General features: G+C 41.3%; 2 protein-coding genes and 1 long non-coding RNA gene across 3 annotated transcripts in view; 1 reads left to right on the forward strand and 2 right to left on the reverse strand.

Annotated features, from left to right (window-relative positions):
• The window catches only part of LOC140201888 (uncharacterized), a 38,104-nt gene extending 29,577 nt beyond the window's left edge, over positions 1-8,527 (reverse strand). The window contains exons 1-3 of the mRNA XM_072266655.1: positions 7,860-8,527; positions 3,572-3,644; positions 1-67 (exon numbers count right to left, since the gene is read on the reverse strand). Of these exons, the coding sequence (XP_072122756.1) occupies positions 1-67; positions 3,572-3,644; positions 7,860-7,905 (186 nt within the window). The 5' untranslated portion in view covers positions 7,906-8,527. The remainder of the gene's footprint in view (positions 68-3,571; positions 3,645-7,859) is intronic.
• Positions 8,058-25,644, forward strand: LOC140201890 (uncharacterized). The gene is made up of 3 exons (XR_011886976.1): positions 8,058-8,169; positions 15,915-16,099; positions 22,421-25,644. It is a non-coding gene; the product is annotated as an uncharacterized lncRNA (long non-coding RNA).
• LOC140201889 (interleukin-1 beta-like) lies at positions 15,814-20,238 on the reverse strand. Its single transcript, XM_072266656.1, has 6 exons — positions 20,148-20,238; positions 19,318-19,384; positions 18,754-19,024; positions 17,751-17,915; positions 17,148-17,281; positions 15,814-16,141 (listed from the first exon to the last, which is right to left on the reverse strand). Exons 1-6 carry the CDS (start codon positions 20,168-20,170, stop codon positions 15,929-15,931), a joined length of 873 nt encoding a protein of 290 aa, XP_072122757.1. The 5' UTR covers positions 20,171-20,238; the 3' UTR covers positions 15,814-15,928.
• Positions 25,645-25,943: the final 299 nt, after the last annotated feature.

Raw genomic sequence — 25,943 nt, forward strand, 5'->3', positions numbered from 1 at the left:
CAAGGCAGCTTTTAATGGAGCAATTCGTTGCTGTAGCTTCTGATTAGTTTTGTCCCCCAAATAGTATCTGAAAAGAGATATTTTAATATGAGAACAATATACAACTTGAATTTTTTATTCTCCACAGACATCGTCAAAGCAGAATACTGACCCCAAAGAGTCAATTGCAGAAAAAAAGTGGGGGTTGGGTGGAGAAGAGTGAAAAGTGTGGACTTAAAAAGCACATTGCAATATCTTCCAATTTAATAGCTAAGATCCTAGTTACTCATATTTTCAGCTTTTACATTTTTTCTTGAACCCTAGTTCTCCATGTGCCATGTTTGTTTCTTCCTTTACCTTCGCCTTCAAGTTTTCAGTAATTATATTGAAATTCTCCTAAATATTTGAACATAGAGTAGTACAGTACATTACAGGCCCTTCAGCCCACAATGTTGTGCCGACCCTCAAACCCTGCCTCCCATATAACCCCCCACCTTAAATTCCTCCATATACCTGTCTAGTAGCCTCTTATACTTCACTAGTATATCTGCCTCTACCACTGACTCAGGCAGTGCATTTCATGCACCAACCACTCTCTGAGTAAAAAACCTTCCTCTAATATCCCCCTTGAACTTTCCACCCCTTATCTTAAAGCCATGTCTTCTTGTATTGAGCAGTGGTGCCCTGGGGAAGAGGGAGATTTGAGTATATTAATGCCCCTATGTGTTTTGTAATTTTTGGAGGATAAAAAAAATGCACTTCCATTTATCAAACACTCAGTCTGAAGAAATTTTTAAAATGCAGTAATGAGACCTGGTTGAATAGACAATACCTAAGCAGCATGTTAGGGTAGTGGTTGTCGATGGAACAAAGCAGCACAATAGTTTGGCACATACCATATGGGCCAATGTACCTGTTTTTGTGTTGTGTTCTATGACTCTAAATCTGCTTGCTTGTTAGACCGCAGTCTAACCAGAAGACCACAGTCTGTGCAGATTGATGATAACATATCCTCCTCGCGGACGATCAACACTTGTGTACCTCTGGGGTGTGTGCTTAGCCCACTGCTCTACTCTTTGTAAGCACACAGGCATAGCTCAAATACCATCTCCAAATTTGCTGACAATACAACCATTGTTGGTAGAATCTCAGGTGGTGACGAGATGGTGTACAGGCCTGAGATATGCCAACTTGTGGAATGCTGCCGCAGCAACAACCTGGCACTCAGCATCCATTTAGGAATCGAATGGCAGAGGGTAAGACGAAAGAGCTGATTGTGGACTTTAGGAGGGGTAAGACGAAGGAGCACATACCAATCCTCATAGAGGGATCAGAAGTGGTGAGAGTGAACAGCTTCAAGTTCCTCAGTGTCAACATCTCTGAGGATCTAACCTGGTCCCACCATATCGATGTAGTCATAAAAAAGACAAGGCAGCAGCTATACTTTATTAGGTGTTTGAAGAGATTTGACATGTCAACAAATACATTCAAAAACCTTTATATTTGTACAGTGGAGAGCATTCTGAAGGCTGCATCACTGTCTGGTATGGAGAGGCTACTGCACAGGACCAAAAGAAGCTGCAGAAGGTTGTAAATCTAGTTAGCTCCATCTTGGGCACTAGCCTACAAAATACCCAGGACATCTTCAGGAAGCAGTGACTCAGAAAGGCAGCGTCCATTAATAAGAACCTCCAGCACCCAGGGCATTCCCTTTTCTCACTGCTACTATCAGGTAGGAGGTACAAAAGCTTGAAGGCACACACTCAGCGATTCAGGAACAGCTTCTTGCCCTCTGCCATCTGATTCCTAAATGGACATTGAAGCTTTGGACACTACCTCACTGTCTGTGAAGTCACCTCCAGACATTGGTTAAAACTAAACAAATAGCCCATTTTTCTATTTTGTGATTGCTGTTTCAACCCTTTGACTCCTTGCAGGATAAGGAAACTAACACCAATATCCCTCGCATGCCAGCATCTCAAGCACTGAGGTCCTAATTACATTTCGTTGGTTTTGTTTGGACAAAGCATATTGTTCACATGCCTGATTTCTGACCTGATAAACAGATAAAAGGTCCAAGATAGAAATATTCCAAATAAAAACAAGAAAAAAAGCATTGAAAGGTTATTGACTTGAAATGGTAACTGATTAACCTCCCACTGATGCAACCTGACCTTGTGAGCAATTTCTGTTTTTATTTCTGAGCATCTGCAAATTTTTCCTTTTCATTCTTTGATGCATCAAGAGAGTAGATGATGAGACATTCCCTCACACAAAGTCCTGTGGAAGTAGTGTTGCGTGATAGAATATTTAGTCAGTTGTACTGGCTCTGTCCATCAAATACTTCTCAGAAAAGCATGACTGAACCCACTGCAATTAAACAATAATTGTATCAAATGTTAATTATTCCATTGGATAATTAAACTTCTGTACTCAGTACATACTCTCTCTAAACCAGCAAATTCTCATGTAGGTTCTGAACAGCTCCAAACATGTACAGGTTACTAGGTTGATTGGTCATAAGTGAATAATTAGACAGCAGGGTCTCGTAGGGGCACAAGGGTCTGTTACTATGCTGCATCTCTAAACAGTTTTTTAGAAACAGTGTTTCTCTTGTGCTCTTCCATGTCCATTTCAACTGGCTGTTTGTACTGCCTGAGGCTATACTCTCTGGAGTTCAGAAGAATGAGAGGGGATCTTATCAAAACGTACAAAATTTTGAAAGGGGTAGATAAGATAGAAGTTGGAAAGTAGATAAGTAGGTGAGGCTAGAACTAGGGGACATAGCCTCAAGATTCAGGGGAGAAAATTTAAGGCAAGGATGAGGAGAAACTGTTTTTCCCAGAGAGTGGTGAATCTGTGGAATTCTCAGCCCAGGGAAGCAGCTGAGGCTTCTTCACTAAGTATATTTAAGAAACAGAGGGATAGGTTTTTACATAGTAATGGAATTAAGGGTTATAGGGAAAAGGCAGGTAGATGGAGCTGAGTTTATGGACAGATCAGCCATGATCCTATTGAATGGCGGGGCAGGATCGATGGGCCGGATGGCCTACTCCTGCTCCTATTTCTTATGTTCTTATATGTATCAATGCTAGTTACTTCCATATCCTTCGGCTCTAAAAGATTATACCCATAGAACTTGTGCTAACTTCAGCAAGAAATAAATTCAATAGCAACTGATTTTAATCATTGTACATTATGCAAAATTAATCTCATAATAAAGTTGGTTAAAATCGGCACACCATTAAAGGAGTCTCACCAAGTGTTCATGTCAGATAACGGTGGGGATCTGGAGACAAGTTACGAGGTTGAGTGAAAACTAGAAGAGCAGGAAGACTTCGGGTTGGTTTGAAATTAGTCATTCAACCAAATTACATTACAACAGAAATAATATAAAATTAACCTTTGAGAAAAATGATCATCAATACTTACGCCAGAAACAGGAATATGTAGTTTTCAAAAAGAAAAAAAAAACACCCCAACAATACTACAGGGGAGAAAAGGGACAAATCTATCAGATAATTGCCGCACTCATGTAATGTAACCCATACGCATTTTGACTAGAATGTTTTCCGAACTAATGTGGACAAACCTGTCATTAGGACCCGGAATCTTCAGTTTCCCCTTTCTCTGGAGATAGGCTGCAAGTTGTTGCCTTCGGCATTCTGTTTCAGAGGGGGAAAGAATTGTTATGGGTTAAACTTGTAATCATCATTTAATTAAATCTAAAAATGCACTGAAATCACAAAACTTTCTCAGGATAAAGTGGTGATTGCATTTGCTTGAAAATACAACTGCTGAAATCACAAACTACGCAATGCGTAACCAATAAAAATCTGTTGCAAGTTGCTCATAATCAAGCAACCACAATTTACTTCTCATAAATTCTTGGCAACTCAGCTCAAACCTTTTCAAGCTGGTTTGTTATACAGCTTTTGTAATAGATTCCAACATTTTTTCTACCATCTGCATTAGATGAGTAGGTTGATAATTCCCCAATTTATTCTTCCCTTCTTTCTTTAATATAGTTCACATTTGTAATGCTTCCACAGAAATTATTCCAAAATGTATGGAATCCCAGAAAGTGACAACCAAAGCATCAACTGTTGTTAAAATCCTGTCCAAAGCTCTGGGATGTAGTTCATCAGGTCCTTGGTATATATCAGTTTTCAGACTCACCAACTTTTCTAATACTCTGTTTGGTCAACAGATAAATCCTGCAGTTCCTCATACTACATCCTTGGTTCTCTAACATTGCTTGTCTTCCATAATTGTTTAATTTCACTGCTTTTTTCCATTATAATTTCCAATGTCTGTGCCCTTGCTAGTAGTACCTGAAAATGCCCTTCAAGGCAAACACCATCCTACTTAGCAACATACACAAAACAGTGGAGGAACTCAGCAGGTTAGGCAGCATCTATGGAAAAGAATAAACAGTCGACAGGTGGAGGGAGGGGAAAGAGACTAGCTGGAATCTGGTAGGTGAAGCCAGCTTCGTGGGAAAGGTCAAGGGCCGGAGACAAAAGAATTTAATAGGTGAGGAGAATGGACCATGGGACAAAGGGAAGGAGAAGGAGACCCAGCAGGGGTAAGTAATAGGCAGGTGAGAAGTACAAGGTCTGAGTGCGGAATTTGTTGACCGGAAGCAGAAATCTATATTCATGCCATCAGGATGGAGGGTACCCAGATGGAATATAAAGTGTTGGTCCTCCACTGGAGGGTGGCCTCCTCTTGACTCAAGAGGAAGCCATGGATTGTCATGTCGGAACGGGAGTGGGAATCAGAATTAAAATGTTTGGTCACAGGGAAGTCCCGCTTGTGGCGGATGGTGTGAAGGTGCACTGCCTCAACGACTACCGTCCCGTCGCACTCACGTCCATCACCATGAAGCCCTCCTCACTGGACCCCCTGCAGTTTGCATACCGTCCCAACCATTCAACAGACAACGCCATTGCCATCACTCTCCACCTGGCCAAAAAAGACACGTACATTCGAATGCTGTTCATAGACTTCAGTTCAGCATTTAACACAATCATTCCTCAGAAACTGATTGGAAAGCTGAGCCTACTGGGCCTGAACACCTCCCTCTGCAACTGGATCCTAACTGGGAGACCTCAGTCAGTCCGGATCAGAAGCAGCATCTCCAACACCATCACACTGAGCACGGGGGCCCCTCAGGGCTGTGTGCTCAGTCCACTGCTGTTCACTCTGCGGCAACACACAGCTCGAACCACATCATCAAGTTCGCCGATGACACGACCGTGGTGGGTCTCATCAGCAAGAACGATGGGTCAGCACAGAGAGGAGGTGCAGCAGCTAATGGACTGGTGCAGAGCCAACAACCTGTCTCTGAATGTGAAAAAACAAAAGAGATGGTTGTTAACTTCAGGAGGACATGGAGCGACCACTCTCCGCTAAACATCGACGACTTCTCCATAGAGATCGTTAAGAGCACCAAATTTTTTGGTGTTCACCTGGCGGAGAATCTCACCTGGCTCCTCAGCACCAGCTCCATAGCAAAGAAAGCCCAGCAGCGTCTCTACTTTCTGCAAAGGCTGAAAAAGTCCATCTCCCACCCCCGATCCTCACCACATTCTACAGAGGTTGTATTGAAAGCATCCTGAGCAGCTGCATCACTGCCTGGTTCGGAAATTGCACCATCTTGGATCGCAAGACCCTGCAGCAGATAGTGAGGTCAGCTGAGAAGATCATCGGGGTCTCTCTTCCCACCATTAGAGACATTTACACCACACGCTGCATCCACAAAGCAAACAGCACTATGAAGGACTCCATGCACCCCTCATACAAACTCTTTTCCCTCCTGCCATCTGGCAAAAGGCACCGAAGCATTTGGGCTCTCACTACCAGACTATGTAACAGTTTCTTCCCCCAGGTCATCAGACCCCTCAATACCCAGAGCCTGGACTGACATCAACCTACTGCCCTCTACTGTGCCTATTGTCTTGTTTATTATTTATTGTAACACCTGCACTGTTTTGTGCACTTTATGCAGTCCTGGGTAGGTCTGTAGTCTAGTGTAGTTTTGTGGTTTTTTTTACGTAGTTCAGTGTAGTTTTTGAATTGTTCATGTAGCACCATGGTCCTGAAAAACGCTGTCTCGTTTTTACTGTGTACTGTACCAGTAGTTATGGTCGAAATGACAATAAAAAATGACTCGACTTGACTTGAAATGATGGGTTGAATTACTGGGACTCCATACCTTTTAAAAATAAATTGGTAAATTGGTTTATTAATGTCACATGTAATGAGATTTTGCATCCATCCATACTGATCATTACAACAGTACATTGAGGTGATACAAGGGAAAACAATAACAGAATGCACCGAAAGTGCAGTGCTAGCCGATCATAAGGTGCTAGTCCATAACGAGGTAGTTTGTGAGGTCAAAAGTTCATTTTATCATACTGTGGATTATTCAATAGTTAGTGGTGCAGAAGCTGTTCTCAAGCCTGCTGACAGGTGCTTTCAGGCTTTTAATTTCTACCTGGTAGTAGAGGTGAAGATGACAGAATGTCCATGTTGTCTTACCAAGGCAGCAAGAAATGATGAGTCTACAGAGAAAAATCAGCTATCTATTAATTTCCATACATGTGGCCTGACCTACTGGGTTCCTCCAGCATTTTGTGTGCCCACGGAGGGCCTCTTGAAAAGGACCCTCTAATGGACATTCTGATGCAAAAGCCCTATATGAGGTTTTGAAAGATTAGCAGGCTCACATTACAGCAATATTAATCACAGCAAAACCACTGGAGGAACTTAGTGGGTCAAGCAGCATTTATGGAGGTAAAAGGACGGCCGGCAATTTAGATCGACGGCGTACATTGAGAATCAACATGGCAGCAGACCTCTGCCATCTCTTCCTACATAAGACACGAAAGGTGCACATGCCACTTGCCTGGTAGAGCAAAAACTATCGTGTTTTATTGTAGGTTTTGATATAGTCCACTCTGGATGCTGACAGAGCCCAGTATCTTATTCTGACCCTTAAATTCTTCATCTCCCATCATCCAGCAAACCAAACTGCCCTGGAAGAAACCGGTTCATGGTTCATGCTCTAATTTGGAGAGGCCAAACTCAGATTGTATGATGACTTGCAAAACACTACGATAAGGTCAGTAAGGTCGACTCTGAGCTTCCAGTTGCCTCTCACTTTAATTCTCCATCACATTCATCCTTCAATGTTTCTCCTATAGCATCAGGTACAAGAGGTTGTATCTCATGTTCAAGCTTTTTGTCATGCATACATATCTAGTGTATACATGACATGAAAATTAGTTTTTGCAGCAGCAGTAATAGCACAGTGCATTAGAAAGATGATAAATCTTTTACACAAAACTTACATGACACAATAACCAAAACAAAACCACAACGTTTAAGCAATTTGACAGAAGTATCTACTTGCATGTAGAACAGCTTACTTGCATCAGCATCACAGGCTACACCCCTCATCCAATCTGCTCAACCTGTCGGTTCGTAGAAGCTATTTCTACCTTGACAACTTCGTTCTGCACTTAGAGACATTCATTGCTCTCTCTACTCCCTCCACCAAAAGCACTTCTTGTTTGTTTACTATTCAAATACTGATTGAGATGTCAAGGGCTGTTTCTTTCCCCAAAGATGCACTTTGACCTTCTGGGGCACTTCCAATATTCTTGGGTTTTTTTTGGTCATAATTTCAGTAACTCTATCTAAAATTAAAGACCCAAGGCAGATCAGACCTTAAAGCATGGATGTCAGCACTAAACAGATGTCCACTCCCCACCCATATTGACCACGGGCGCCCGCGGTCCCCAGCTGGACGAAAAGGTGGGCAAACCCCTTATTGAGACGCTGCCAGATCCTCCTCACCCCACCTTTACCTGATTCGGCGATCCGAGCGCTGTCACACCGCCTTCTCGTCTCCATGTCGCCACTCGCCGCACCACAACCGCCGTTGCGTTCAACCCAGCCACCACCGTTCGCGCCGCTCCCTGACGGGAGGCGCCGCCATCGACGTATTTCAAATTCGGCCAATCGCAGCCCCGATGCCCTCGGTCGCGCCCTCTGACGTGGTCGGCGGGCTCGGGAGGCTGGCCGCCAGAGGGGCGGGAACTTGAGTGAGACGTGTTGTCAGCCTCCATCCTAGCAAGCCCTTTCTCCTCCGTTCAGAGCCCCAAACCGTGCTTCCAGGTGAGGTAACGCAAAAGATTCACCTGCGAATCTGCCGGGGTCCGATACGGCCTCCTCTACATTGGTGAGACCCGTGGTAAATTGGGAGACCGCCTCTGTACCATCCGCCATAGGCGGGACTTCACGATAGCCAATTATTTACATTCCGATTTCCATTCCCGTTTCGACGTGTTGGTCCATGCCTCCTCTTGTGCCAAGTTGTGTCCACCCTCAGGGTGGAGGAGCAACCCCTTGTATTACGTCTAGGTAGCCTCCAACCTGATGGCATAAATATCAATTTCTCCTGGCGGTGAATAAATTCCCCCCTCTGCCCTTTCACTTCTTCTCACCTGCCTGTTACTTGCCCCTGGGTCCACTGTTCCCCTTTTCCCGCGGTCCACTCTCTGCTATCAGATTCTTTTTTTTCTCCAGCCCTTTATCTTTCCTACCCACTTCTCTTCACCTATCACCCTCCAGCTCTCCTCGTTTCTCCTCCCTCCACCCTTTTATTCTCACGTATTTCCTCTTCCTTCTCAGTCCTGAAGAAGGGTCTTGGCCCAAAACGCCGACTGTCTATTAGATGTTGCCTGACCTGCTGAGTTCATCCAGTATTTTGTGTCTGTTCTGTTGTTAGCTGGTGTAGGAGGGATGTTGATGAAAGACAGGGCTTATGATGTAAGCTATCATAAGCTCTGGCATCTGCCTGAGGAAGCCCTGGAGAAGTTGCTTGAGTTTTATAATGAGGTCTGGAAGCACTGAATTCCTCCAGGACACTGGAAAGGAATCTGAATCAGATTTATTATCACCTGCATGTGACGTGAAATTTTGAACTTAGCAGCAGCAGTTCAATGCAATACATAATCTAGCAGAGAGAGAGAAAAAAACAATAAAATAAAACATAATAAACAAGTAAATCAATATAGATTATTAAAAATGTGAAAAAACAGAAATACTATATATTAAAAATAAAGTGAGGTAATATCCAAAGCTTCAAAGTCCATTTAGGAATCAGATGGCAGAGGGGAAGAAGCTGATCCTGAATCGCTGAGTGTGTGCCTTCAGGCTTCTGTATCTCCTACCTGATGGTAACAGTGAGAAAGGGGCATGCCCTGGGTGCTGGAGGTCTTTAATAATGGACGCTGCCTTTCTGAGACACCGCTTCTTAAAGATGTCCTGGGTACTTTGTAGGCTAGTACCCAAGATGGAGCTGACTAGATTAGCAACCTTCTGCAGCTTCTTTTGGTCCTGTGCAGTAGCCTCTCCATACCAGACAGTGATGCAGCCTGTCAGAATGCTGCCCACGATGTAATTATAGAAGTTTTTGAGTGTATTTGTGGACATGCCAAATTGCTTCAAACTCCTAATAAAGTATAGCCACTGTCTTGCCTTCTTTATGACTACATCAGTATGCTGAGACCAGGTTAGATCCTCAGAGATCTTGACACCCAGGAACTTGAAGCTGCTCACTCTCTCTACTTCTGATCCCTCTATGAGGATTGGTGTGTGTTCCTTCATCTTACCCTTCCAGAAGTCCACAATCAGCTCTTTCGTCTTACTGACATTGAGTGCCACAGGCCTATTGCTCTTGCTTCACTATGCAAAATAATGGAGAAAATTATATTGACTAGGCAGATGTGTGTTTTGGAGAAGAGAGAGTTGCTACCAATGTGGGTTTCTTGAAGGGAGATCTATATGTGATGCCCTTGTACTAATGAGAAATGATACTCAGAAAGCTTTTACAGTGAAAGAATTTGTAGTTGCTGTGTTGTTGGAGATTGAGAAAGTTTAGGATAAGCTATGGACGGAGGGGCTTCTGATTAAATCAGTTCGCTTGGTTTTGGTGGTAGGTTTTACAACTGGGTTTTTGCAGTGTTTTGTTTGGCCAGTTGTTTAACATGAGGGTAAGTGAAGAAATGTCATCAGAGTTTGTGGTGGATAATGGGACCCTTAGGATAGTGTTATTAGTCCGATAATGTATAATCTGATGATTGATTGTATTTTTGATGGTGTTGGTCCTGGGTTCAGTTCAGCTTCTGATGATGGGGCTCTAGAATACTGCCTTTGTGGTAAGGTCTGTGCAAACAGCGTTATCAGCATTGGAAAAGTGGACTTCAGACTAGGGTTTAAAATTTTCCAAGTCAAAATATATGTTTTTTTTTACTCAAGAGTGTGGATTACATTCACCTTGCTCTGTAAGGGTGTTTGGTTTCAGGGGTTCCATATTTGATACTATGGCTGGATGCGGGACTGACTTGGAGAGCACGTAATAAAATTTTTGGAGGATAAATGCAAGCAGATCATTAACTTTATGCGCTGCATGGCTGGGTGTGACTGGGGAGCTTCTAGGGGTATTGACAATTTATTGTGCTTTAATATGCTCTTGTCAGGATTATAGTTGAATTATTTATGGGGAGACAGCTTGTTCAGTTTTACATAAGTTGGATGTTCTATCGGCCAGTGTATTTAGAGCATTCCACACCACACCTAAAGATCCATTGGGAGTTGAACTAGGCAATTTGTCTCTTGACCTGCTTGAGAAAAATTGAACCTTGTATACTGGACTTCCTTAGTAGGGTGGGGGGGAGCATCCCATTTGACATATTCTGTTTTAATGGATATTTGGGAATATATAAACAGAGTTGGTAAATATTTTGGGCAGATAGTTAAGGAATCGAACTGAGCAAGACATCAGCAGTATACCAGACACTCAAGGGTAGCAGGGAAGAGAAGTGTGCGCAGTCACAATTACGAAAGAGAAAGTACTCAGGAAGCTGAATAGTCTAAAGGTAGATAAATCTCCCGGACTAGATGGAATGCACCTCGTGTTCTGAAGGATCTGTGGAGATTGCGGAGGAATTAGCGATGATCTTTCAAAAGTCGATAGATTCTGGCATGGTTCTGGAGGACAGGAAGATTGCAAATGTCACTCCGCTACTTAAGAAGGGGGCAAGGAAGCAAAAAGGAAGTAGTCATAGTCATACTTTATTGATCCTGGGGGAAATTGTTTTTTGTTACAGTTGCACCATAAGTAATTAAATAGTAATAAAACCATAAATAGTTAAATAGTGATATGTAAATTATGCCAGTAAATTATGAAGTAAGTCCAGGACCAGCCTATTGGCTCAGGGTGTCTGACCCTCCAAGGAAGGAGTTGTAAAGTTTGATGGCCACAGGCAGGAATGACTTCCTATGACGCTCTGTGTTGCATCTTGGTGGAATGAATCTCTGGCTGAATGTACTCCTGTGCCCAACCAGTACATTATGTAGTGGATGGGAGTCATTGTCCAAGGTGGCATGCAATTTGGACAGCATCCTCTTTTCAGACACTACTGTCAGAGAGTCCATTTCCATCCCCACAACATCACTGGCCTTACGAATGAGTTTGTTGATTCTGTTGGTGTCTGCTACTCTCAGCCTGCTGCCCCAGCACACAACAGCAAACATGATAGCACTGGCCACCACAGACTCGTAGAGCATCCTCAGCATCGTCCGGCAGATGTTAAAGGACCTCAGTCTCCTCAGGAAATAGAGACAGCTCTGACCCTTCTTGTAGACAGCCTCAGTGTTCTTTGACCAGTCCAGTTTATTGTCAATTCGTATCCCCAGGTATTTGTAATCCTCCACCAAATCCACCCTGACCCCCTGGATGGAAACGGGGGTCACCGGTACCTTAGCTCTCCTCAGGTCTACCACCAGCTCCTTAGTCTCTTTCACATTAAGCTGCAGATAATTCTGCTCACACCATGTGACAAAGTTTCCTGCCATAGCCCTCTACTCAGCCTCATCCCCCTTGTTGATGCATCCAACTATGGCAGAGTCATCCGAAAATTTCTGAAGATGACAAGACTCTGTGCAGTAGTTGAAGTCCGAGGTGTAAATGGTGAAGAGAAAGGGAGACAAGACAGTCCCCTGTGGAGCCCCAGTGCTGCTGATCACTCTGTCAGACACGCAGTGTTGCAAGCACATGTACTGTGGTCTGCCAGTCAGGTAATCAAGAATCCATGATACCAGGGAAGCATCCACCTGCATCGCTGTCAGCTTCTCCCCCAGCAGAGCAGGGCGGATGGTGTTGAATGCACTGGGGAAGTCAAAAAACATGACCCTCACAGTGCTCACTGGCTTGTCCAGGTGGGTGTAGACACAGTTCAGCAGGTAGACGATGGCATCCTCAACTCCTAGTCGGGGCTAGTAGGCAAACTGGAGGGGATCTAAGTGTGGCCTGACCATAGGCTGGAGCAGCTCCAGAACAAGTCTCTCCAGGGTCTTCATGATGTGGGAGGTCAATGCCACTGGTCTGTAGTCATTGAGGCACGGCGTCTTAAGTACAGGGACGAGGCAGGACGTCTTCCACAGCACAGGAACCCTCCGGAGCCTCAGGCTCAGGTTGAATACATGGTGAAGTACTTCACATAGCTGAGAGGCAGAGGCTTTGAGCACCCTGGTACTGACACCATCTGGTCCTGCAGCCTTGCTTGTATTGAGACGTTTCAGCTGTCTTCTCACCTGTTCAGCTGTGAAGCCCACTGTGGTGGTTTTGTGTGATGGAAGGACAGATGGATGTTACAGCAAACCAGGCACTTACTAAGTCTTTCAATCCTGGAATCATTTTCATGAAGCTCCTTTGAACCCTCTCTAGTTTCAGCATGGGGGCCCAAAACTGCTGACAATACTCCCAAGTGAGGCCTCACCAGTGTTCTATAAAGCATCAATATTACATCCTTGCTTTTATAGTCTGCGCCTCTGAAAATAAATCTTATCATCGCATTTGCCTTCCTCACCACCAACTCAACCTGCAAATTAAGCTTTAAGGAATCCTGCATGAGAACTCGCAAGTCCCATCACACCTCAGAGTTTTGAATTTTCTCTCTGTTTATGAAACACTTCCTGCCTATTTGAGGGTGGCAGGTTGGAGATGCGTCCCTACCCAAAGGAGGTGTAAGGTGCACCTGCCTTCTGCTAGCCCACCCCCCCCCCCAAAAAATCAGGGTCACGTGAAGTCATGGGAGCAGATGCTGGGTGGTCATATGAGCAAGTGGTGCATATCACAAGCCCTTGTTATGTGTCCACTGATGCCACGCAGACAAATACATAAAGGGTATTGATAATAGCTGGGGTTACCCTGAAAAAGGCAATGGCAAACCAATTCTGTAGAAAAATATGCCAAGGACATTGATGATCACCTATGTCATATGACCCAGCACGTGATGACAATGATGAATTTTAAGGTGATTGGAGGAAAGTATAGGGGGATATCAGAGGTAGATGTTTTATTCAAAAGGTTCAAAGGAACATCTAAACAAGCCCTGATGCATTTTGAAAACAAGTCCTGTGGACTGATGAAGTTAATATAGAACTTTTTGGCTGCATTGAGCAAAGATATGTTTGGAAAAAAAAGGTGCAGAATTTCATGAAAACCCCTCTCCAACTGTTAAGCACGGGGGTGGATCGATCATACTTTGGGCTTGTGTTGCAGCCAGTGGCACGGGGAATGTTTACTGGTAGAGGGAAGAATGTATTCAATTAAATACCAGCAAATTCTAGAAGCAAATATCACACCGTCTGTAAAAAAAGCTGAAGATGAAAAGGGGATGGCTTCTACAACAGGATAATGATCCTAAACACACCTCAAAATCAAGAGGCGCAAGCTGAAGGTTTTCCCATGGCCCTCACAGTCCTCTGACCTAACATCATAAAGCATCTGTGGATAGACCTCAAAAGAGCAGTGTATGCAAGACTGCCCGAGAATCTCACAGAACTAGAAGCCTTTTGCAAAGAAGAATGGGCGAAAATCCCCCAAACAAGAATTGAAAGACTCTTAGCTGGCAACAAAAGGTGTTTACAATCTGTGATATGTGCCAAAGAGGGTGTTACTAAGTACTGACCATGCAGGGTGCCCAAACTTTTGCTTCGGGCCCTTTTCCTTTTTTGTTATTTTGAAACTGTAAAAGATGGAAATAAAAAAGTTTTCTTGCTTAAAATATTAAAGAAATGTGTCATCTTTAACGTTATGCCTTTTGGAAATCAGTTCATCTTTTACCCGCTAAGCTATTCACAGTAACAGAGATTTTGACCGGGGTGCCCAAACTTTTGCATGCCACAGTATATATTTATTGTTGTCTAATTATAATTTGTCCTGTGTTTTCCTTCATTACATTGGTAATTAACTTTAAAATTGTTTTATGCATTGTAAAATGCACAGGGCCACACAAGGTCAAAAACTCAAGGCAGTGATAAGAAACAGGTAGCCTGCAGCTAATTGAAGGGGGCTAAAAGAAGCAAGCAACCGTGGAAATACTGAAACCTCAATGGGATAAGGGGCTTCCGGTTAACATGGTGCTGAGCTGCGGTTTCCATCAAGGTCATAGCTCAGGCGTAGTTGTTTTAGTAAGGTTCATAGGGATGATTTGGAGGACAGAGAGTGGAGTCAGGGATGTGGGGATGTAGAAGTTTGGACTGAGTCTAACCCTCTGCTCCACATCTGAAGGCCAGTGATGATGTTGCCTTCGGACATCTGGCCCAGAAGGCACAGTGAACAAAGACCAGCATGGACAAGGGCCTCTCATCAGTTGATCAAGGTCAGCATGTCCCCCATAGGATCAGGTAGATCAGAGGTCCATGTGGGCCGCAGGTGTGATGGCCCATGACTGATGGCCCATGACACCCCCCCCCCCCGCCAAGATACGTGAGTTGACAAGTCCAGAGTTAAAATCCTGAAGGTCGTAGTCCCAGCATTAGTGAGTCCAGAGTTTGAGGCCTGAGTTCAGGGTCCTGATATGAGAGAATCCAGAATACAAAGCCATAGTTTGAGGTACCATCATTGACAAATCCTGGAGTCAATCAGAAGTCTGAAGGGTGAGGCCCAACAGCCAGAGCCATGAGTCTGTAATTCCAGTGGGGAAGCCAGAGACCATTGTCTGCAGGTCCGGAGGCTGGAGGCCCGGCATACCGTGTGATTGGAGGACTGTGTGTTTGTATGTATGAGAGGAAAGAAAGGGGCTAGAGGACATTCTATTTTGGCACTGGCATCTACAGCCACTTGTGAGCTGCCCTAGCTCATCCTTAGATGTGTTGGTTCTTAATAGAAACAACATATTTCATTGTATCAACACACACAAAAAATGCTGGTGCGCGCAGCAGGCCAGGCAGCATCTATAGGAAGAAGTACAGTTGACGTTTTGAGCCGGGACCCTTCATCAGGACTGATGAAGGGTCCCGGGCTGAAACATCCACTGTACTTCTTCCTATAGATGCTGCCTGGCCTCCTGCATTCAGCACTTTTTGTGTGTGTCACTTGAATTTCCAGCATCTGCAAATTTCCTCTTGTCTGCGTTTTTATTTCATTGTATGTTTCAATGTACAATGTCCAGATAAATAATTCTGAACCTGAGAGCTTATAGATGTCAGAAACTTTATGTACTTTACCTTTTCACAGAAAATTCAAGGAAATATGAAATGAAGAGGGGACTTGTGATTTGAAAATAACATATTTAATCAACCAAGAAGGTTTCTCCACCTGTACAGTAATAATTCAAATAATAACAATAATTGTTGAATTATATTTTTGTATTTGAAAACTCAACACATTATTCTCATGAATAAATAGCTCTAAATGATAAAACGTAAATGTGAGCAAATATTGCTGCCTGTATATCTCAGTATTTAGAAGATAATTCTATCTACTATTAATCAAATAAGAGATATTCTGTACTTAGTACATACATACTCTCTAAACCAACAATTTCTGATTTGTTTTCTAAATAACACAGAGAATTAAAATGCCTCATTTAGCTGTGAAGATCGTGATTCTGTTATGGTGTTTCTTCTCATCCATTTCAACTGGCTGCTTGTCCCTGTGGGATGTGCTGATGTACCACCCATGATGTAGAGCTGACTCAAACTCAAAGTAATGGCCTGCACCTGAAACCTTCTTGAAGAAAACGAAGCGAAGCAGGTCAGTGGCACTACTGATATTTTGCAAATTCTGATCCCATTTCTGTGAAAATAAATGTCAGAAACGAAGTTAAGTACAGTTACATTTCAAATGAGAAAGCTATAAATAGTATTACTCAGGACAGGCTGCCTCCACAGCAGGTGCTGAGCATGTGTTGCTGGGATGAGATTTGTGCCAGCTGCATGTTTGTAAAGATAGCCCTAACCTTGCCAACCCTTTCCGTATTTAAAGTGTTCAGGCTGGAGAGAATTGGGATCCTCTGCTCTGTTTAAACTTCTCATTACTTAATTACCTATCATTTAAAAGTCGCTAACAATTCAGTTTTGAAACTGTTCTGAGTTGGCTGACCTGAATTGGGGAGGGACATAGTTCTCAACATTCCAGGATTGGGGACAAAAGTACAGAGTACTGACCACTGACCTCACAGATTAGGATATTAAGTAAGGATTTAGTTGTGATATCACTCTCCAGTCAAGAGCGTTCAGTTTCAATGATCAGCTCTGTAGAAATGTATTTTTTTTATCTTATGAGTGTGTGTGTGAGAGAGAGAGAGCATTAAACCTATCTTCTCAATGCTACCTTCTGATTGTGCCGTTTTACTCCTTTTTCCAATAATTTATTCTTTGTTCTCTTCCTTGCCATCAATTCACTTTGATTTTCATGCTAACTAGCAAAACCTTGGGTAACATGCAGGGGACAATTAACCTGCACGTCTTTAGGATATGGACAAAAGTGGAGCACCTGGAGCAAGCACACCTCCAGAATAGAGAATGGTCAGTACCCTGGAATGGAAATTCTTCCGGAGGAAATCAGATATGGTGAAAGGTGTTGGAAGGTTCTCAATGATGTTATGGAACCTGAATATATGCTGGATATAGGCTAACAAAGCCAGTGTAAGGGAGATGTTTTGAAAAGTGGATAAAATTCTCTGTCACATGTGATTTGCAGAAAGCCCAAGGAAAAGGTGGAAACAGAGGCAGATTCTCCAGACAACAATACATGGGACTGTGTACCAGTCAGTTAACCACATGCATACATGATTTCTTACCTCCACTCGCATCCTGGGATTGTCCGGTGGCCCTGAGCACGAGAGGAACATATTCTGATTGTTTATTCCCAGAACAACTGGCAAATAATTTACTTCACCGGCAGTTGCCTTGTAGTACCTCACATTAAGTGTTACTGTCGACCAAAGGAGGGATACTTTAGCACAGTCATCAAAATACATATATACTCATATCAATAAAAGTGCTGCAATGTGGTAGCTACTTTATTTGGAGTTATAACCAAGCTATTCATTGCATCTAAGTAATCTAAGGCCATGAATGGAGCATGACACATTGGGCAGGGCAACTATTCAGACTCCCATTCTTACCCATGATTCATTCATAACTTTGCTTAGCTCTATATTCCTATTTCAGCTGGAGAAGCATGCTGATGACAGGGTTAAATAAAATGTCGCAGACTGAAGGCAGCACATTTTTAGAGAGTTAGAGGTATGAGAGGGACATGTGAAAAGCAATTGAAGACATTTCCTATTTTGTGCAATGTTCTTTCCCATTCGTCATAACACCTTGAAGAGTTAGATACTTCTGCCAATCTTTCCATATTTTAAGTACAACAAAAAAGTGGGAGCATAAAGTTTACCCACCTTCATCTGATGGCTGCTGCAAGAACATGGCCAGGAGCTGGAAGTTCTCTGATAACTTCAGGCATTTGTCTTGTTCATCCCTCACTTGCTGACACTCAGTCTTCATGAACCTGTAGGAGCTGGACACCACTTCAGCATCTTCATAGTTGGTGTAAGTGATGGCTTCTGTTGGCACAAATAAGATTAAGTTATTGATCATGGTATATTAACAGAGATTAAACATAAATGAAATCCTGGACCCAACTATTTCTTTACTATTCCTGGGCATTGTCAGTGTTGACAAATCTGAGTGTATTGATTTGTCGTGGTTATTCTGTTGAACATAGAACATTGCAGCATCATATAGGCCTTTCAGCTTATGAAATTGTGATGTCCCTTTAATCTGCTCTGAGATCAATCTAACCCTTCTGCATAACTCTCCAATTTTTTATATATCATCATCAATGCTATCTTAGATATTCTTAAATGGTCCTAGTGTATCTGCCTCTGCCACCACACTTAGCAGTGCATTCCACACATCCACCACTCTTTTATAAAGACCTTACCTCTGACGTTCCTCCTGTACTATCCTCTGATCACCTTAAAATTATGCTACCTTGTATGAGCCTTCTCTGCCCTGGGAAATGTTTCTGGCGATCCACTGTCTATTTTATCATCTTGTACATCTCTGTCAGGTCACCTCTCATCCTTCTTTGCTTCAAGGAGAAAAGCCTTAGCTTGCTCAACCTTTCTTCATAAGACGTGCTTTCCAGTCCAGTCAGCATGCTGTCTCTTTTGGGTTTTTTTTTTTGATAACCTTTCTTCTCAAATCTTTGTGGGAAAGGCACAGTCCTGCATTTTGTAGGAAATCTCATGACAGTGATGAGCATCAGTGAAGGCTCAGTGTTAACAGAACCACTGGGATCAGGAGCAGATTGCAGGCCTTCACATTGGAACCAATGCTTCCAATTGTAACTAATCACGACAGACAGAGTAACAATACTGAAAGGAAAGATCAGCTCACCTTCTACAAGTGCATTGAAGTTTCCAAGCAAGTCAGTGTCTCCAAAGCAAGTACTTTCACAGTCCCAGCTGTCTGTGCATGGCTGCTGCAACTTCTTCTTGAATTTTTCAACTGCAAGAGCCAACATGATGGCTTTCTCCAGTGTCAGCTTTGCAGAACCAGCCGTGCTAATAGATAAGAACTCTCCCGTGATCTTCAATTGGTAACTGTCTGAATGGTGACGTGCAGTGCTCAGCTCCATCGGACTTGGTAATGTTTTTTGAAATGGGCTCTGCATAATGAGAAACCACCATTAAATCTCCCAATTCAGCTATCATAATAATTTTAGAGGGCCTGATAGCTAGGGTACAGAACAATTGATAATCAGGTCCATCCCAAGATCTGTGGGCTAAACATCAGACAGTGTAAAACTCACAGTTTAAAAGGGTCCCTGACATCATACTTCCCCGTCTGGATTCTCTGATACCTCATGGCAACTAAATATTTATTGATTCAAACTTGCACTAATTTTAACAATAATATCTTCCCCAAAACTTATTCTGGTATCATATCTATTATTCTTACCTTGACCCAGGGACAAGAAGTAGGAGATATAATATGACAATCCCCATTGTGCCAGTAACTTAAGGATCTGTAGATGAAAGACTTATTTCAGTCAGTTTATATGGAAAAGGGTAGATCACCTTCAGTAAGTTATTAACCATACATGAAAATCTCAAGTTCAAGAGATTCTGCAAATGCTAGAAATCCAGGGCAACACAAACAAAATGCTGGAGGAACTCAGCAGCTCAGGTAGCATCACCCAGCCTTCCTTTGACATTTTCCCCCTTCTTTTCCAGTCCCGATGAAGGGTCTTAGCCTGAAACTTCAGCTGTTTATTCATTTCAGTTACTGAAATAATTAGTTACATGTTGCTCTGAATCCTAGGCAATGGAAGTGGGCCCAGTCAGATATAAACCTACTCCACATCCACTTGTCTGTAGCTAGTCTTCACACACTTACAAAATAATATGTCTGGGATCTGGCAGGATGCACTGACCTTTATTTGAAAATTAGAAAAAACAATTCTGAGAAAACCGTAAATATTCTGAATATTGTCACAGTTACCAAATCTGATAATAAGCAACTATAAGTAGACTATGCCACGCATATAACCAATGTTATACTTCCCTTTCTCTAAAATACTGCACAGACAATTAAGTCTAAATATTTTCTCCAAATTGTACTCTCATCCTTGATGATAAGAGTACCATTCTGTTGGTTTGGTTTGAGCTGAGATCAGACATATTTAGTAGCTGTAAATATATTCACTGTTCAAAAAGGGCACTAATATGTTTGCACAACTATGTTTTACATACTAAACAAAAAGTGCTGTGGAGAAACCATTGGCTCACCTCAGGGATTCACTGTCAGCCATTGTAATTTTTACAGATCCCGTCTCAGTCCTCGTAATAGCGTAGCTCTCAGATTGTCAGAATAGTACTGCGTGAGTTCTAATTTTGCTCTGCTGATGATCAGCCTCTATCCCTTATTTAAAGTTCACTGTCCTTGTGTGCTCCTCCTCCAGGGTGTGACACAGTGAGTGGAAACTTTATGATTACAAAGTTTGGTGAATTAGCCTCTCACTTCCTCACTTGCAGATCTTCCCAAAATTACGTCCTTGTGACATGGAAGTTTGAAAATTTTTTTAAAAAATCAGAATAATATTACTGAGGTTGCACTGCAAAAGAATTAAAAATGAAATTCCCCTTTCTTTATGTTTATTTACATTGGTTTGACAGCAATTTTCTATCTCAATGTTTTGGAGGCTAAGAATCAAATTGTTTAATGATAATGCTGGAAGATTCATTTTGTAACAAACAGAAAATGTGGTTCTTTGTCCATTCTGTTCTATTTCATTTATTAAATGGATTAAGATCAGTTTATTTGTCACATGTACATCGAAACATTCGGTGAAAGGCATCGTTTATGTCAAATCAGATCTACAAGGTTTGTGCTGCCATGCTTCCAGTGCCAACATGGCATGCCCACAAGCCTAACCATATGTCCTTGGAATGTGAGAGGAAACCAGATACCCAATGGAAACCCATGCGTTCACAAAGAGAACATACCAACTACTTACAGACATTAGCCAGAACAAACTTTCCACCTGTGCACTAATCTGGTGAGCACTTAATCATTTCTTTCCAGATCTCCAGTTAGCGGAGTATTCTATTTTGTGTTTACGGACTATGTCAAAGGTTGCAGATCAATAAATCAAGATGTGTTATGGATAATTGTGCATAGTGGAATTGATGCTTCCATGAGGTGGAAACACAATAAGATCAAAGTCACTGCTATTGTAGTCAAAAATGGAGATTAAGTATTAAATGATCTGAGGAGGCTATTCAATGGATATTCCCATCCTCAAAGATGGTATGCCCAGGCATTTATAGTTACCATCAGACTTTAGTGCCAAGACAGTAATCAATCTCAGCCTCTTCCTAAAGTCTGAAGCACGACTGAAACTAATCATCAGTCACTTTAAAGAGTTGCATTCCAGGAGTAACAGTGATGCCCCTTGATATTGTCAAAAGTTGTTGAATAGTAGATTGGTCTGTAAAGTAAAGCCCATGTTATTAAGGGGAGAGAGGGAAATTGAATCCAAAATTTGTTATATGGCAGGACACAAAGATAAAGATTGCTGAGTGTGATTGTGATTGGAATTTGTGATGTTCACTGTAGGAGTCTACAGGGTTCAGAACACATTGCTGTTTACAATATACATGTTTTAAATAGATAGGCATGATCAATTAATCTGCACATGATAGAAAAATTGATTTCTGGAGGAAAGGTTTATACAGCAACAGAATGCAGTTGGTCTGGTCAGTTGTTTAGAAAAGTGATTTCCAGAGAAAAGATTTATACTGCAACAAGATGTAAATGGTCTGGTCATTTGGTCAGAAAAGTGGAAACAGGATTTTAACCATGGAAATAATTAATCAAGGTTTCTTTGGATCCAAAAGCGTTGTCTAAAAGGATGGTGCCAGATTGTTAAGATTTGTAAAAAAAAGGATGGTACTCTGACGGTTGATCATGATAAGATAAACAAATCCTTTCAGGAATTTTATACTTCTTTATATCAATCAGAATTTCCTGATGACCCCACTATAATGCACGAATTTTTGAAGACATTGAATATTCCAAAATTACCACCCAATGAACGTTTAAAACTAGATGTACCTATTACGGTAGAAGAAATAAAGAATGCTATATCCACCATGAATTCAGGTAAAGCACCTGGTCCAGACAGTTATACAGTAGAATTTTTTAAATCCTTTTCTACTGTACTTTCTTCTTGGTTATGTAGAATCTTTAAAGATGCAGTATTTAGAGGTAAATTACCACAATCTTTTTATCGAGCTTCTATTTCCCTAATTCTTATAAAAGATAGGGATCCTACTGAATGTGCATCTTATTGGCCTATATCTTTGCTGAATGTGGATTCTAAGATTTTTTCTAAAATATTGGCAACGAGACTGGAGAATGTATTGCCTCAAATTATTTCTGTTGATCAGACTGGATTTATTAAAAATCGTTACTCCTTCTTTAAGATTAGGAGAGGAGAAGATTGCGGCGTGACACAGCAAGCGTGGCCACTCTGAAATGATTTCGTATTTGTCAGTAGGTACCATGCACAATCCTGATTTGATGGAGACAGACGTGAGAAGCACGGAGGAACATCTGGAGAAGCTGCTGAAATGCCCGCTTCGCTGCGGCTGCTATTGTGTGATCGAGAATCTCCGGAGGGGAAGGCCCCAAATCCTCGGCTTTGCCTATTGCCTGTTGCCGGGGCCGGGGTCGAAGTGCTCGGCAGAGATGGTGCTTGGTGTCGGAGGGCTGGTCGGAGGCTCGAAGTTTTCGGACGGACTCAAGAGTCGGCTGTGGTCGGGTACTTCCAGGGTGCTGCATCGGCAAGTTTGCGGCGCTGGAAGCTCATGGAAGGGAGAGTTTTTCTTCCTTCTACCGTCTGCGTAAGATGATGGGACTTTCGAGAGACTTTGAGACATTTTTTTTACCGTGCTCATGGTCTGTTCTTTATCAAATTATGATATTGCTTTGCATGGTTGTAACTGTATGTTATAATTATGTGGTTTTTGTCAGTTTTTCAGTCTTGGTTTGTCTTGTGTTTCTGTGATATCATTCTGGAGGAACATTGTAAATGACAGTCAAAGAGGACTGCGTGTCCTCATAATCTAATCTAATCTAATGAATATTGTTTATACTTCTTCACCTAGAACTCCAGAATGCGTCATTTCATTGGATGCTGAGAAAGCTTTTGATAGAATCGAATGGATATATTTGTTTAATACGCTTGAGAAATTTAATTTTAGTCCGATATTTATATCTTGGATTAAATTGATATACCTTACTCCTTTGGCTCCGATACTTACCAATAATCAGAGATCTCCCTTTTTTCAGTTATTCCGTGGTACTAGGCGGGGTTGCCCTCAGTCCATTATTATTCGACATTGCCCTGGAACCGTTAGCTATTGCTATTTGTGACTCACCTAATATATTTGGTATTACCCGTGGGAATGAGATATATAAATTATCACTATGCAGATGATTTACTATTATATATTTCTAACCCTGAGAAAACCATTCCGGCAGTATTATCTCTGTTTACTCAGTTTAGTAGTTTTTCTGGTTACAAATTGAATCTTAGTAAGAGTGAACTTTTTCCATTAAATATGCAGGTTCCCATTTGTAGCTGTTCACCGTTTAGATTGATTACTGACTATTTTACTTATTTGGGGGTTAAAATTGCTAAGAGGCATAAGGATTTATTTAAGCTCAATTTTTTACTGTTAATTAGTCAGGTTAAACAATTGCTTACTAAGTGGTCCCCATTGTCTCTATCACTGATTGGCCAAATCAATGCTATTAAAATGATTATTCCACCTAAATTTCTATATCTATTTCAAGCAGTACCAATTTTTATTCCTAAATCCTTTTTTGATACTATTGATTCTAAAATGTCCTCTTATTATATGGCAGAATAAGAATCCCAGGTTAAGTAAAAAATATTTACAGAAGTCCAAGAAAGATGGTGGTTTAGCATTGCGGAATTTAAGATTCTAATACTGGGCAATTAATATTCGATATTTAATATTTTGGACGCAAGATTGGGATATAATTCTAAGTCCACATTGGGTAAACCTTGAAGGTTACTCTGTACGAGGGTTTTCATTGGATTCAATTTTAGGAACTTCACTTCCCTTTGTGCTTTCTAAATTGAATAAGCAAATGGTTAATCCAATAATTAAACGCACATTATGAATATGGTTCGACTTCCGTAAATTTTTTGGTTTGAACAAATTTATATCATCAAGCCCTATTATATCTAATTTTTTTTCCAACCCTCTGTTATGGATCAAGCCTTTTTGATATGGAAAAGGAAGGGTATAAACATGTTTCCGTGATTTATTTTTGAATAATGGTTTCATGTCTTTTGAACAGTTGTCTAATAAATATAACTTGTCCAGATCCCATTTTTTTAGATATTTACAAATAAGGAACTTTTTAAATACCACGCTACCTACCTTTCCAATTTCATACTCAGCTGATATCACAGAAAAAATTTTAGGTTTAAATCCTTATCAGAAGGGATTAATAGCAGCTATTTATGATATAATTATGAAAATACAGCCTGGTATATCTGATAAAATTAAAAATGAATGGGAAAGGGAACTTCAACTTCACCTACCTGTAGAGAAATGGGAAAACATTTTTCAATTAGTTAGCTCTTCCTCTATATGTGCTAAACATACGCTGATACAATTCAAGGTAATGCATAGGGCCCACATGTCTAAAGATAAGCTAGTTCATGTTTACTCCCATATAAATCCTATTTGTGACAGATGTCACTCTGAAGTGGCTTCTTTGACTCTTATGTTCTGGTCCTGCCCTCTTTTTGAAAAATGTTGGAAAGATATTTTTGATATTATTTCAACAGTTTTGCATTTTGATTTACAACCCCATCCTATTATGGCAATTTTTGGTTTGCCAATGACGGAACATAGACCTTCATCCTCTTCAGCCTGTCGGATGATCGCATTTGTTACATTAATGGCCAGAAGATCTATTTTATTGAATTGGAAAGAGACCAATCCCCCTACTACATTTCAATGGTTTTCCCAAACTATATCATGTTTAAATTTAGAAAAAATCAGAAGTGTCATTTTTGATCCTTCAGTTAAATTTGAAGAGACTTGGAAGTCATTTATTCAACATCTTCATATGATGTAGTTTGACCTTTTCCGCATCCTTTTTATTAACTTAGAATATATGAATAGAGGAGCGGAGTTGACGACGTTAATGAATTAATTCGATCTAATAAGATAATAAGAGAAATAGATAGAGTGGATAGCCAGCGCCGCTTCCCCAGGGCACCACTGCTCAATACGAGAGGACATGGCTTTAAGGTAAGGGGTGGGAAGTTCAAAGGGGATATTAGAGGAAGGTTTTTTACTCAGAGAGTGGTTGATGCGTGGAATGCACTGCCTGAGTCAGTGGTGGAGGCAGATACACTAGTGAAGTTTAAGAGACTACTAGACAGGTATATGGAGGAATCTAAGGTGGGGGCTTATATGGGAGGCAGGGTTTGAGGGTCGGCACAACATTGTGGGCCGAAGGGCCTGTACTGTGCTGTACTATTCTATATGTTCTATGTAATATATTGATTCAGCCTTGTTCTGTTTGGAGTTTTTTTTGGGTCTAGTAATTTATTTTTTTTTCTTCGCTTTTTTTGTTTTTTTGGAGTTTTTCTTTGTGATATCCTTTTCTTTTTATTTCTTTTTTCTTCATGATTAATTATATCAAGAGTTTGGAAGTCTATTACACTTGTATTATTTGTAGTTTCTTTTATATATATTTATTACCAATAATGTAACTCCAATCTCTTTGTATCACTATTGTTATTATGTTTATAAACTTGAAAACTAATAAAAAGATTTAAAAAAGAAAGAAAGTAGAAGGATGGTGGAAGTAGATTCAATAACAGGACTTATTTTCAATGGAAAATTTGGTAAAATCTTGAAAGAAGATATGCAAATATGCATGCATGTTATGGTGAAAGAACAGTCAAATGTGACTACTGTAATGTTCTTTCAGATGGGTGGAACCTCAAATGATGTCATATAATTCTT

Source organism: Mobula birostris, chromosome 8 (assembly GCF_030028105.1).
Source record: "Mobula birostris isolate sMobBir1 chromosome 8, sMobBir1.hap1, whole genome shotgun sequence".
Taxonomy (NCBI): Eukaryota; Metazoa; Chordata; class Chondrichthyes; order Myliobatiformes; family Myliobatidae; genus Mobula; species Mobula birostris.